The 13610-nt window shown below is 44.1% G+C and overlaps 1 protein-coding gene across 2 annotated transcripts in view; it reads right to left on the bottom strand.

Annotated features, from left to right (window-relative positions):
* Positions 1-2323: 2323 nt before the first annotated feature.
* ISM1 (isthmin 1) overlaps positions 2324-13610 on the bottom strand; it is a 42133-nt gene continuing 30846 nt past the window's right edge. The window contains exons 3-6 of one of the 2 annotated variants that reach the window (XM_063152536.1): positions 12045-12312; positions 8971-9114; positions 6441-6530; positions 2324-4502 (exon numbers count right to left, since the gene is read on the bottom strand). In XM_063152536.1, the coding sequence (XP_063008606.1) occupies positions 3985-4502; positions 6441-6530; positions 8971-9114; positions 12045-12312 (1020 nt within the window). In that variant the 3' untranslated portion in view covers positions 2324-3984. Of the gene's footprint in view, positions 4527-6440; positions 6531-8970; positions 9115-12044; positions 12313-13610 lie in introns of both variants that reach the window. The other variant, XM_063152535.1, reaches the window with a different exon arrangement.

Genomic DNA, 13610 nt, shown 5'->3' with positions numbered 1-13610 from the left:
TTAGCCTCCTGGCCCTTCTACCCCCTGTGCAAGTGCAAAAATAGCCTCATGCCCTGTGCAGGAGGCAAGGAAGTGCTCTGCTCTGGGACCCTTCCTGCAGGCACTGCTGCACAGCACATGACTAGAGGATATCCTAAATTAATTTACATAGACATATAAATATAAGCATGTGTGTGTTTTCTGTATGAAATATGAAACCAGCGATTTCTTAGCCAACCCCTTAATTTGTCTGAAACAGCACAGGCGTAATGGAAACTGCCCACACATTTTTCCATTGCAAGTTACAAAGGTAAAGAAGCGGGAAATTGGTGACAGAAAAACACACGCTCCTTCAGCTGGCACAGAAATGCCACGGGGCCAGGTGGCAACACACACTCCCTCCAGTTTGCTGGGAAAAGTGTCATGTTCATTTTGGTGGTCTTCCTGCTGATGCTCTCCCTCCTCACTGCCTTCCCTCCTGACCACAAATGAGACACCGTGGCATCAAGGCCCTGCCATTCAAGCAGGGCAGATTCCTCAAGAGGAAAAGGTAGATTTCCCCCTTTCCTGCCTTCAGCTGGCTCCACTCAGATGTGTCAGGTGCATCAGCAGCTCATTGCAGCCAGCCCCACAACCTCAGTGTGATGGCTGTATCTGGAACAGCCCCACGAGCTCACCAGCATTTTTCCAAAGAATGTCTTGTGTTGACAGTGCTAACCAGTCTGCACAGCAGGAGGGGGGAAAAGCAGCTGGTAACTAATGCAGGGCTGTGGGGATTCATCGATGTGTGCATGGTTCTGGTTTTCTCTATATTGTCCTATAACCCATATGCATCACTGTGGGTTATGTTAGTGGAATTTTGCTGCTCAGCAGCTGTCCGGGCAATGTGAAGCCAGGCCCACTCATCCTTTTAACCATCAAAGGTACAATTCAATCCATTTATGGCTGCCTCGGGGCACTGCTCCACACATCTTTCACAGCAGCTGTGCCAGCTTGATTCATTCCCACCAACTTGACTCAGAAGCCATGCTCTAATCTGTATCTGCTGATTGATCGGGGGTTAAAAATAAGTTGGATGACTTGACTGGTTCCTTGTTTCAGTTTCCCTGCTCAGTTATGCTTGTTTCAATCCCCCCCCCCCATGTCTTTGGTTGAGTGTTCCAATATGTCTTTTCTGTGGCAACGTAAGAAACATAACAACATCTTCTCCTCACCACCGCCCTGTGCCTGGGAATGGGAGCCACAATCCCTTCCTTGGGCCTTGCTCTAATAGGAAGAGTTCTGTACTTAAAAGATGGAGCTGAATTTGGCCATGGTACCCTCCATCTCCTAGCTAAAGTCTACTACACAAAGGTTTTTGATGTACAGTTTTGGTCACTGGAAAGGAGATAAAGAAAACAGAAAATAAAATGGATCATAATTTATTATGAAGTAGGACAGACTTTGCTTTTAATAAAGACTGTTACTTATCTCAATCTGCTCTCCAGGACTCATCCTATGAAACACCTGGTAGGTCCTATCAGAAGCTATTTGGCTCCCTCAGAGTTTCCAGCCTTGGCAAATTACGAGCGAAACTTTGTGCGTCATTTCATTTATTAGAATAATTTTTCCTCTTCCCCAACACTTTATGTGCTATGTTCTGTATTAATAGTGTAGTAGCATTTCTCAATAGCACCATAATTTACTAATCCAACAAAGGGCAGGGATGTGTTTTATATTTCATGAATTGTGACCAATGCTCTCATCTCTCTCCCAGAGAAACCTGAGAATATTGTTCCCTCCCCACATTGTGAAGTAAGAAGCAGAGCTTTCTCCCTGAAAATACCTGTCTTCCCTGTGAAATGATCCTGGAGTTCCTTGTGCCTTTCATCCATCTGCTGTCAATTTAACTGGCTCCACGAGCTAGTGGCGCCTTCATATGACCTTGCAAGCATTTACAAAATCTGGTTTCTATAAAAAAAATAAGGGGTGATCCCTCTGTTTACCCTCTTTCTCAACTAACCATGTTTTGTTACTACCAGCTTGTGCTAGAACACATCCACATCCTCCCCACCAGCTCAGGCCTGGATGTGGGATGCTCGGATGCCTTGGCCAAGTTCTCCAGCTGCCGAGGTGACCTCAGCGGAGCCGTCGCTGGCGCAGATGTGCGGTGGCTCTGCCCGGACCGCCGCGTTCCTGGAGACCTGGAGCAGCCCAGCAGAGCTGGCAGAGCCTCCAGCAGGGCCCAGACTGGGTGTGCACGGCCCAGACTGGCTCTGAACCCCCGGCTGGCACCACCTGAGCCGGCCAACACAGAGCTGGCCCTGCCCGGGGGCACCACGCGCGTGTCCGTCTGTGAGCTCGCAATCAACCTCACCCCAGAGGCCAACAGAGACACAGAAAGGATTTACAGGAAGCCATAGAAGGGTTTGGGTTGGAAGGGACCTTAAATGTCATCTATGTGTGCCTGTATATAAGCAGAGGGAATTGCCTTTTATGTCTGTCTTGAATCTTTGAGCTCAGGCTGACGGCGATGCCGGTCGGCTGTAACTCTGTGTGAGGTTCCATAAATGTGTGTCAGACCACATAACCCCAAAATAGGCATTTCTCTAGTGACATTTAGCCTTGGTTTTCCAAATGAACACACCGACTTGCAGCAAGGCTGTCTTTCAAAGGATGGAACTGTAAGTATTTATTTACCCAGGGTGTAACTTTAATCTTTCGTCAGAATGCAGATATGAGCTGCTTTATGACAGTTTGTAAACTTGCACTTTATAAAAATTTGGAAATAAAATCTTTGCCTAACAACAGTTGTGTTCTTGGAAATCAAGTTCCATCTACAGAAAACTTTTATGTTAGAGATACATCCCACATGTGAGTCATTCTTACAATTCAATAAATACTTTACAAAAATAATGCTAGCTTTTTTTAAAAAATTAAGACACTTTAAGACACCAGTAGTTCCTCCCAGGAAGCTTCCCTTAAAGAACAGCTTCTGCTGTAGGACACTGCATTCAGCATGAGAAAAATGGGGAAAAAGGGCTTGTTGCATCTTTCATCCCAGGGAACTTGTGGATTCCAGTTTTACTGTTCTCTAAAATAATAAACTTCCTTTTCTTAAAAGAAAGAAACAAGCAGATCCAAACATTCTCCATATTAAAAAACTGGGAAGGAACTGTGATCTTTTTGGTCCTTTGATATGGATTCCTTCTCTGCCCTCACTCCTCCAAAGACTTAAATGCTCAGTTCACAGGTTCACAGCTGCTCTGGAAGCCCCAGCAGCTGCAGCTCTGTATCAGAGTTGTCTCCAGGAGGGGGCTGCTTGGAACTCTTGCAGAACCACTGCACCAGGACATTTTCTGGCCCATAGGAAAACCACAGCTGCATCTTCCTGCAAGCCTACACCAGGTGGACTGCAAATACCTGATCTAGAAGGTAACAGGAAGAATTCCAAGAGGAAAAATCGGTAGGGATTTTCTATATTCACTTTTGACTATTACCCTTCCAAAAAAAAATTCTTCCCTCCTTAGATATGACTGGTCATGAAACCAATTATAGAGAAAACTGATGCTGTAGGTGCATTAATCTTGTAAACCATTCCCATATGGAAGAGTACATTCTTCAATCCTATTGTTTATAACAACTTTTAAGTATGTGCCTCCTCAGCTGGGGCCTTGGGGCCTGATGGTGATGGCAGCTACCCCCCACCCCCTTCATTAGGTTACAGATGGGAAATAAAATGAAATGCACATTATTACACGAACGTTACTGCAGTATAAAATCCTATCAGGACAAGACTTACGTATGTCTGTATGCAAAAATAGGTGTGTGTGAGACAGAGAGATATGTGCTTATAAATTACACACACTGTGAAAAATACTCATGTATTATTATATTACAGCTATATACATTCATTAGAAAGGAACTGACCGGCCCCTGTCGAGGAGCCAGTGCAGCAGCCACCACCAGTTCTTTGGCATCCAGGAAACGAATGCTATTTAGCATCTGAAGAAAAGGAAAATCTTCTCAGTATTCCCTTGCTTCTTGAAACTGCTTGTAGAAGTCCTCGTCTGAGGGGTTTTCCGTACACTTCTGCCCGTTGTTGGGAGGCCGCGCTTCATTGTAGCGGCTCCAGTCCCCCTTGCATATGATCCAAGGCAGGATGTCCACTTTGTAGTGCAGCTCTGCTGAGAATTCGATGCTGATCAGGTTGGGTGTCCCTGCCCCTTTGCCCCTGGTGATCAGCTGCATGTTGTCGTCGTAGCAGCAGTGCTGCGCCGCCAGCGTGGTGCTCTCCAGGGACAGCATGGAGCGGATGCAGTACCGCGCCGTGGGCTTGTAGATCTCCAGCTTCTCCTTCGGACCACTCGCATCCTTCCAGCGGAAGTTCTTCCTCTTGAGCCGGTCAAAGATCTCAGCAGTGCTGTAGGCAACTTCTCTGGGGTAGGAGCAAGGGCAGCTGGGCAGGTCGTTGACCACTTTGTGCATGTATTTCTTCAGGAACTCGCTCTTGCAGCTCATCCATCTCTCACAGCTATCAGTATCTGTTTCAGGGCAGGAAATGGAAACTTAAGATGCATTAAGCAGCATCCCAGTTGGTGTGATCAGTGATAGCAGCTGAGTCAAGTGGAGCTGTTCAGCACTGTTGCCCTGATTTTTAAAGTTTTTCTGAGCCTTCTGATGTTTACGTTCTTGTAATGAACTTTCTCACACAATTTACGTAAATAACTTACTGTTTTGCATTCTTTTATGGAAGGAGAGAAATTTAATAGATTGTTGGTTTGTCCAGTGTCATTGGAGAGGTGGCACTGTCACCCTCCAATCCACTGTCACTTTTAGAAATCTATAAGAAATAAAAGTTCTCTTTTTACCATCAGAAAGATGCGTGTCTAAGTTGTGTTATTTCGTGTCCTATGGCGACACAGCATCAGTGCTCTGCTGCAGAAAGAAAGGGCAGTCACAGTTTGCTGCCCTGCCCACAGTGTACCACTGTGCTGTCCTGTCAGATAAAGAAATCACCTGTGACTGACTTCAGGGCTAGTCTGAGTTACAGGGCAGAACCGAGCCAGTAAGAATCTGTGACACTTTTTCTACCTGGCAAATTCTCACTAAGCTACTGATATCCCCATGAGGCACAAGAGACACTACCATGGGCTGGTAAGCAGCAGAAAAAGGGGAAATCACAGTGATTTGGTGCCAGTCTCCAGTTAGAAACCTTAGTCAGAACACACTCAACAGGAAAAATGGCAGTCAGATGATGAAGGATTAAGTTTCAAATGATGCTAGAGATTCCAAGATGGCAAGCAAGGCCTGTATTACTCTTTCTGAAGTACATTTTAGACCCTAATTCAGTCTTTCTTTAAAGAACAAATACTTTTTTCTATTTGATATTCACTTTTCAAGCATCAGTATCTCAAACATGGAGACTGACATCTTATCAGGCAAATGCAGCCAAAAGTGACTCAGGATCTTAAAGGACATATGTGACAAAAGATCAGAGGGGCTGTACATCAGCAGGAGTTTATGGTGCCAGAGGCAAGACGTATAGCCAGGATTAAAGAGATTTGTAGACCAGCAGCAAATTTAATACCAGCACTTCATTATTTTGCAAGACTCTTGGGAGAATCCAGGTAAACATCTCCTGCCTAAAACATTATTTAAGGTGTCTATATCATCCTGTGGGCTGTCAAAAACCACCTGCATATCTTGCTCCACTCTTACTTGAAGATGACTATGCAGGAGAGAAACTAACTGGGACCTAAAACTCTTACAGCACACATTCTTGCAGAATATTTACTTAGTGATCTGTTTCCTGTTTTTCTATCTCCTTAAAGAGTGTCATCCTGGCTGTCATTAACTATTGTGCTCTGCTCTCCCACAGTAGGGAGGTGCTGGGTTACACTGTTTATTCAATTAATCCAGCATCCAGTGTCTATGAGTGGCCACACTGTGGTTTCATTGAAGGGACGAAATCAGGACATTGCAGATGTTGGACTGAATTTGAGATAGTTCAGAATCAAGCCATGCCCTATAAATTTGCTTTGGCTACTACCACTGCAGCACACAGAGCTATAAAAGCAATGCATGCTCATAAAAGTCATTGTCTTTTTTTTTTCAATTTTTCTGATGTGACAGCTGTACTCTTTTACATGAAATGAAAATGCTTTTATAGGGTCTTCCATTCGAGGCTATTTAATCAAAATAATAAAGAGTGTTTGATTTTCCTCCCCATCCATTACTGTGGAGTCTTACAGCTCTTTTCTGAATTAGGACAACAAATAACCCTTTTATGATGAAACAAGCACAGAACTTAAGAGGAGAAAGATTCTTTGACCAAAGCAAATTTTCAAATCACAAATGTGAGCAAGATAACAAATGGCTGTTACTAAATGCTAAAACTCAGTGTCTTGATCCCACTAAGGACTAAGAAAATCCTAAGGAAGTCTCTTATCTGTTACTGAAGGATTGATGAGGCTGCTTACCAACTTCAAACAGTTTGGTTGCATTGAAGTCTTCGCTCCCTGCCAGCAAGCTCACTTCTGTGGCAGCGGTCCGGAAGGTGTCTTCGATCCCTAGGACAAACACGAGTTAGTGCTGCTGCTGCTTCCCCACTCAAACACAATGGAACCAGCTGCCAACTCACCTCCCCTTCCTCCCCAGCCTCTGCAAGGTGCGTTGTTTGGGCAGAAAACCATTCTGAAGCTGCTGCTGGACTGTTCTTTTAAAACCATAATGACCAAGGGAACCTGTGACGTTTGTGACGGTGTTCACGGGGGTTTTCAGGTGAGGGAAGAGACGAGAATGTTGGTTTCATGTTCAGAAGGTTTGATTTGTTGTGTTATGATATATATTACATTAAAACTATACTAAAAAGAATAGAAGGAAAAGTTTCATCTTAGAAGGCCAGCTAAGCTAAGAATAGAAAGGAATGAATAATAAAGGTTTGTGTCTCAGACAGAGTCCAAGATAACTGGGCTGTCATTGGCCATTAATTACAAACATCCAACATGGGCCAATCACAGATGCACCTGTTGCATTCCACAGCAGCAGATAAACAATGTTTACATTTTGTTCCTGAAGCCTCTCAGCTTCTCAGCAGGAAAAAATCCTGATGAAAAGATTTTCATGAAAAGATGTCTGTGACAGATGTTAATAAGGTAAAACAGGGTGACAGGGCTGAAGTCAGGTGAGGAAGCTCATCCCTGCATGTGGGCAATCATTTCTCAAGGAAGAATGATGCTGGTACAATAAGACTGATGCCTGTTGGTCTCTCCCAGTGCCAGGCAGTTAAAAGGTGTGAGTAGGTAAGAGATAAGCAACCTCTCCAAGCAATTCCATCCCCATCACCTACAGCTGCCAAAACAAAATATCAGGATCTCAACATATCAGGATTTACCAGCAGCCTCCAGTCAATTGCTTGCTACCAGCTGAGAGACACAGGCATTGCCAGAAAAATGATCTTGCCAAAGTAAACATCCTTTTGTTGCTGCTTTAGTTCAGCCTATTGAGGTGCCTAGCATTTTTAGGCCTAGCATTGTGCAGGCCTAACACAAGTAGGTTTTTTTTTCCTTCCTCTCCATTGAATTAAAGGCCTTTAAAGAGAACTGAAAGATCTTTAGTATGTGATAACTATATGGTTAATAATGAAGTCTATTCACCACCCATCTTCTTGCCAATGAACTTTCTCCTGATCTCCTGAACTGGGGCATAATAGTGGCTTGCAAAGCTTCAAAACAGCCTCAGGCCAATTTTCAACAAAATTATCATAGAGTTTTGCCTTAACTCCAGCACTAGATGTAGAATAATAGATACCCAAGAACCCATTACAAGGCAGTAATTCACTGCTGGAATTATAAACAGCAGAAGCTGAGCTTTGACCTTGTAATTTCGAAAATGTCAGCACAGCATCAAAGAGTGAATATATTTTGCTTGCTGATCATTGGAGGTCTGTTGTATGACATAATATACTCTTTCAAGTTTGCCACTTTTTGGTGCTAGCTGGTAATAAATACTAGAGAATATAACTGGGGGTTACTTGCTTTCTTCTGGAATTACTCCTTATTATTGAGGTTTTAGGATGCATGAGAGCATGCAGAAACATTTTCCCCTCAACTGCCTTGCAGTTGTTGCTTTGCAATGGAGACATGGATCTATCTGCTAGTCAGAAACTTCTCTCCAACTCTTTCACCAAGTCTTCTAAGTCTCCTCTCCAGCACTGCTGACATTTTATTTCCCATTAAAAAAAGCCTGACCTCTAGCTTAGAAATTTCTGCCTTTCTGAGTCATTAAGTAAACTGAGAGTAATGCATACCACCACGACTTGTGTTTTCACTTCTCTCTGATCTTGGGAAGTAATGAACTTGCACCTATCCCCTGCATTGTGGCAGCTTCTGCATGACAAATTGGTCTAAATTTGAACACACAGCAACATTTAAAAACCAGTTTTCCATAGCAGCTTCAAATTTTCATGATGTAGGCTTGAGTGCTCAGCCCTGATTTTGCCAAAGTGAAGATGGTAAGTGAGTGATGGTGAGGACACTTCAAAATGTCAAATCCTGTGAATGGGTAGGAGCTAAGGCAAGGCTCCTTGGCCATATTTTCTGAATATATTCAAGCCAAAACTATACATCTCTTCATCCCTGTTCACAATGCAAGCAATGCCATCCCCTTCACAGCAAAACAGGAGCTCACTGAGGTAACAGCACAGCCAGTTGGAAATCCTAAAACAGCTCAAAATTTGTTTCAAGGGAGTAGATCACACCCTTTAGAATATAAAACACCCGTGCACAAAAATGACTGCCACGACCTAGAGAAAGCCTGTACTTGTCTTTTAAGTCCCAGGGGATGGAGGACTGCATCTAGCAGTGCATCATTACTACGAATAAACGGCGTTGAAAATCTCTTACCTTGCCACGGCGCACACAGCCCCCAGGCTCAGTGTGCAGAGAGCCCTCTCCACCCCTGCCCACCCATCCCTGCTCCCCTGGCAGCAGTTCCAGGGGCAATTCCCACCTGGGCAGCTGGGCCTGTCGCAGGTGCGGGACTCGGTGGCGGTGCAGGCGTAGCCGCAGGAGCGGGTGCGCTTCTGGCTGCCGCTGCCGCAGGTGACGCTGCACGGGGACCAGGGGCTCCACTCGCCCTCACCGTCCATGTAATCTGCTCACAGGACAAATGAGAGGGAGGAAATGAGGAAACAAAACTCCTGCTGCCCAAAAACTACTGTGTGGTGGTTTCTATTTAGCAGGCAAAGCACGAATGGAATCCAGATGTCTCTACCTGGAGCCGGGGCCGAGTGCCAGGCGCGAGGCTGCTGCTTAAATGGTTTTCACACTTGGTGCTCCTCAGGGAAATGCACGCAACATTATTTGAAAAAATATTTCCTTTCTCTTTTGACCTTTTGGCTGCTGAGGATCCTCAGCTGCAAAGCTCGGTCGTGAACTAACAGCACACATCTATTCACGTCATTTCCCTGCATACAGGAATGTGTTTGCGGACCACAGACTCATCAGGCAAAGAATAAACTGAGTTTTCTTTTTCATCTTTTCAAAGCACACAACAGTACTCAGTTTTTGGGCAAGATGCGTGTTGTGGGAAGCTAAGGGTCATGAGTGAAAATCACAATTTTGTTTTTCAGTCCCTTGAACAGGGAATATTGCTATGAGAGCAGGGAAGTGCATGCTTTTCTTGCACCAAGAACAACATGCAGTATTTAGTGTTTTATGTGAATTATTAAATAACATCAAATCTGACTATTTACTAGAAGGAAATGAAGGAAAAAGAAACATGATTTTGTTTTCTTCTGGCAGACTGCCAAAGGCACTGGACACCAAAACAAAAAGCTGATGCGCTGTGAGTACCTAAACCCTTCAGAACCAGCTTCCTTTGTGTGCTGTGTAAACTATTGCACATCCCACCATGTGAAGGCCACCAAACAAAGCCCATGAACCTGTCCCAGCTTTCTTGCCTCCCCACTGGCCTCCCTAGCTGAGGGAACATTTGTCTTAATGGTTTTCCCTGCAACCTACAGGAGATATTTTACTGTGATCACAACTTGCAGCTGCAGCTCCTTTGGGTTACACCACCACTGACAGCAAAGCAAAATCTGGTTCAGTGGCTCAGAGACAGCCCTGCTCTATAGCTCTAGGGGAGAGTACCTGAGCTAGAGCAGAGCCAGGGAGGATCCCTGCCTTGCCTGGCCTCTGTGCTACACACTTTCCCCCAGGGCCATGCTGTCTGTGGGCTTCCTGAGCTGGTTAGCAGAACACGTAACTTGATTTGTTCCATATGCAGCGACTGACAACAGCTCTGTGGGGTGCTATTAAACATTTATTGCCAGGAGTATGGGGAGGTTATAGATCTCACTCAGAGCAAGCTTCCTAGATGTGAGTTCCTCGTGCAAGGACCTTATGTGTTCCTCCTCCTTTTCTGACAGGGCTGATGATGGGGAAGCCACCACACTGGAATCAGGTATCTGTGGTGGGATGTGGGTGTGAACATGGCTAATGTCAGTGTGCAAGACCTGTGGTTCTGGGATTTGCCAGCAGGCAGGCACCACAACAGCACAAAAAAGGCATCAGATGTCTCAGGAAAATGTGATCTGCCCACTGTGCCTGGTCCTGCTCTTCTTCCCAGCTCCTTTCCAGCTCTTTTATCTCCATACAGCTGGTGAGGAGGAAGGGCAGGTGAGCAGGCACAATGCCAGTCTAACAGATGCCCAGGAAGGGCAGGGAGAGCCCTTGGCAGTGGCAGGAGGGGAGAGAGACACCCACAGGAAAGGTAAGAACATGTCAGTGGGTGGAACATCTACACCCTTCATGGGCAGGATCTGCTGCTGCATCCTCCTGGAGAGCATTTCAGGTTAGACAAGAGGCCAGGAGTTGCTTCCAGCTAGCTGGATGCTCTGCTGTGCAGCAGGGAGCTCTAGGATAATTTTTAGACCTACCTACCTCATGTTTACAGTGCACTATGAAGCACAGTATTGAAAATACCATGTTGGATTTTCAGCTGCAGCTCAACCTGTTCTTCCTATATTCATACTTGTAATTCTTACTATGATTTTTCTATCACAATTAACTTATATGAATAACTACCTAAGATATGAATTCTTGGCAATAAACCCTGCCCACAAATAAATATAGGTGCAAAAAGAAGGGATAGATTTAATCTTCTGGCTGAAAAATTTAATACATATGTATGTGTTTAAACACACTTTTATTCCACAGCTTTTATTCCATAAAAAACTCTCTCTTGATTTTTAAGGTTCTAGTACTTCAAGTCAGTCAAACCATGGAAGAATAAGTTTGTTTTACTTTGTTTTACTGCACTCTGCAGCATCTGGGGAATAACAACAGAAATGCCAGGGTAAAAGTAGCATGACACCTTGTTCTGACTAAAAGTAATCTGTATTTACACACAAGTTCAAGGGGCTTTTTCTGTGAGCACAGTTTAGCTCACCTCCCTTGGGCCATTCCCATGTGGATAGTCACAGCCTGCCAGGGCAGTGAAGAGCTGTAGCTCTGTTTCTAGTTTCTGCAACTATTTCATACAACAAGCTGAAAACAATTGTATTCCCCATGACACATCTGGAAGAATATTACACACAAAAATACACAATGTTCCTGCTGCACACGCCACTCCCCACACATGCACCAACATAACTCATCTTATTTGTGTATCCACCAAACGCTACCACGTTTCAGATCTTGCTTATTTATCCAATAATTATATTCTGGTCCCCAAACCACCGCACGATTCTAAATTTGTACTTACCCTTACTCTAAAAATAAATATGAAACCTTGTTTCCTCCACTTTTTTTAAAAAAAGCACACGTTGGACTAAAAAAGGCCCTCTTCTGGGATAACTGGTATGATTTTCAAGATTATAGACTTACTAGTGGAATGCAGCTACCACAGTGCAAGCTTGTCCATTTGCACAGATTTGTATTTGAAAGCTGATGAACAAAAGCCACATGTTGAAAAACTCTATTTTGCTTGAATCTCAGCCATGCCTCACCATTCTCCTTCTCCCCCACGCTTGTTTTTGAGAATCCCAGGATGCCCGCGGGAGGCCTGGAACGCAAACCCACCGTACTCTGGCTGCTCCTTGGACTGGAACGCCCGGTGACTGGGTGCATGGCTCTCCCACCCGCCCAGGGGATTCAGGAAGTTGCTGTCCTCGGTGGTGCTGTCGTATTTGTAGTCCTGGTCACCACTGCTCATGCGAGTCAGCGTGGAGGACCTGTGCCACCAGCTCCTCCAGTCGGGCGACGGGGCTGGCCAGCTGGGCCTGCTGCCCTCCTTCTGCAGCTCCTTGTCTGGCTCTGGGTCAGGGCTGTCCACCACCTCAATGGTAACCTGTGGGATTCAGAGCAGAGCAGCCTGTCAGTGCCTCCTCTCTGTCAGGGGGAAAACTTCCCACACAGCAAAGACAACGTGTGGTGTTGGTGAGGGTCCCCAGGATGAGGGAAGAGATGAATCTGACTCCATGTTCTCAGAAGGCTGATATATTATATTGTATTGTATTGTATTGTATTGTATTGTATTGTGTTGTATTGTATCGTATTGTACTGTATTGTATTATATTGCATGGTATTGCATTATATATATTATATTATATTATATTATATTATATTATATTATATTATATTATATTATATTATATTATATTATATTATATTATATTATATTATATTATATTATATTATATTATATTATATTATATTATATTATATTATATTATATTATATTATATTATATTATATTATATTATATTATATTATATCATATCATATCATATCATATCACATCATATCATATCATATTATATCATATCATATATCATATGGTATCACATTACATTACGTTACATTATATTATATTATACTATATCATATCATATCATATTAAGAATACTATACTAAAACTATTCTAAATAAATAGAGAAAGGATGCAGACAGGAGCTTTAACAAGAATGAATAACAAAAACTCGTGACTCCTCAGAGTCTGACACAGCTGGATCGTGACTGGCCATTAAGTTAAAACAATTCACAAGAAACCAATCAAACATGCACCTGTTGGTAAACAGTGTCTAAGCCACATTCCAAAGCAGCAAAGACAGGGAGAAGCTGAGACTTCTCAGCTTCCCAGGAGAAAATCCTGGGCAAAGAGGAATTTTCAGAAAATATCATGGTGACAGACAAGGTGCTGCCTGGCAAGGGGGCTGTGCAATACCATGGGTTTGGCATGTTGTAATCCATATGTGGATTACTGAGCCCAGAGACATGCAGAGGCTGAGGGATTCCTTCTGCTACCTCTGCTGAATCAGACCTCAGAACCAAGGCTAGGAAAATTCCTGCACAAAATAATAACCCACGCTGTGCCTAAAACCCTTGCAGCAGAATTCTCTGCCCTATGGGGAAAATGTGTTCAGAGCCTAACATATATGACCAGGAAAAAGAAAACCAAAGCTGTGCTCTATGCTGAGGCTGAATTCGAGGCAAGCACGGAGCACACCAGTGTGCAGATGCTGTTCCAAGGACTTGGGCTGACTCAGGATAAGCAAGGCCATATGTGAGAAGGTCAAGGTGCAGAGCCCAGGTATTGCTGGGTTTGCATCTGTCTCGCCCCTCTGGCAGCAGCTCAGCTGTTCCTGC

Source organism: Melospiza melodia, chromosome 3 (genome assembly GCF_035770615.1).
Source record: "Melospiza melodia melodia isolate bMelMel2 chromosome 3, bMelMel2.pri, whole genome shotgun sequence".
Lineage (NCBI taxonomy): Eukaryota > Metazoa > Chordata > Aves > Passeriformes > Passerellidae > Melospiza > Melospiza melodia.
This window is presented reverse-complemented; position numbering and strand designations above follow the sequence as displayed.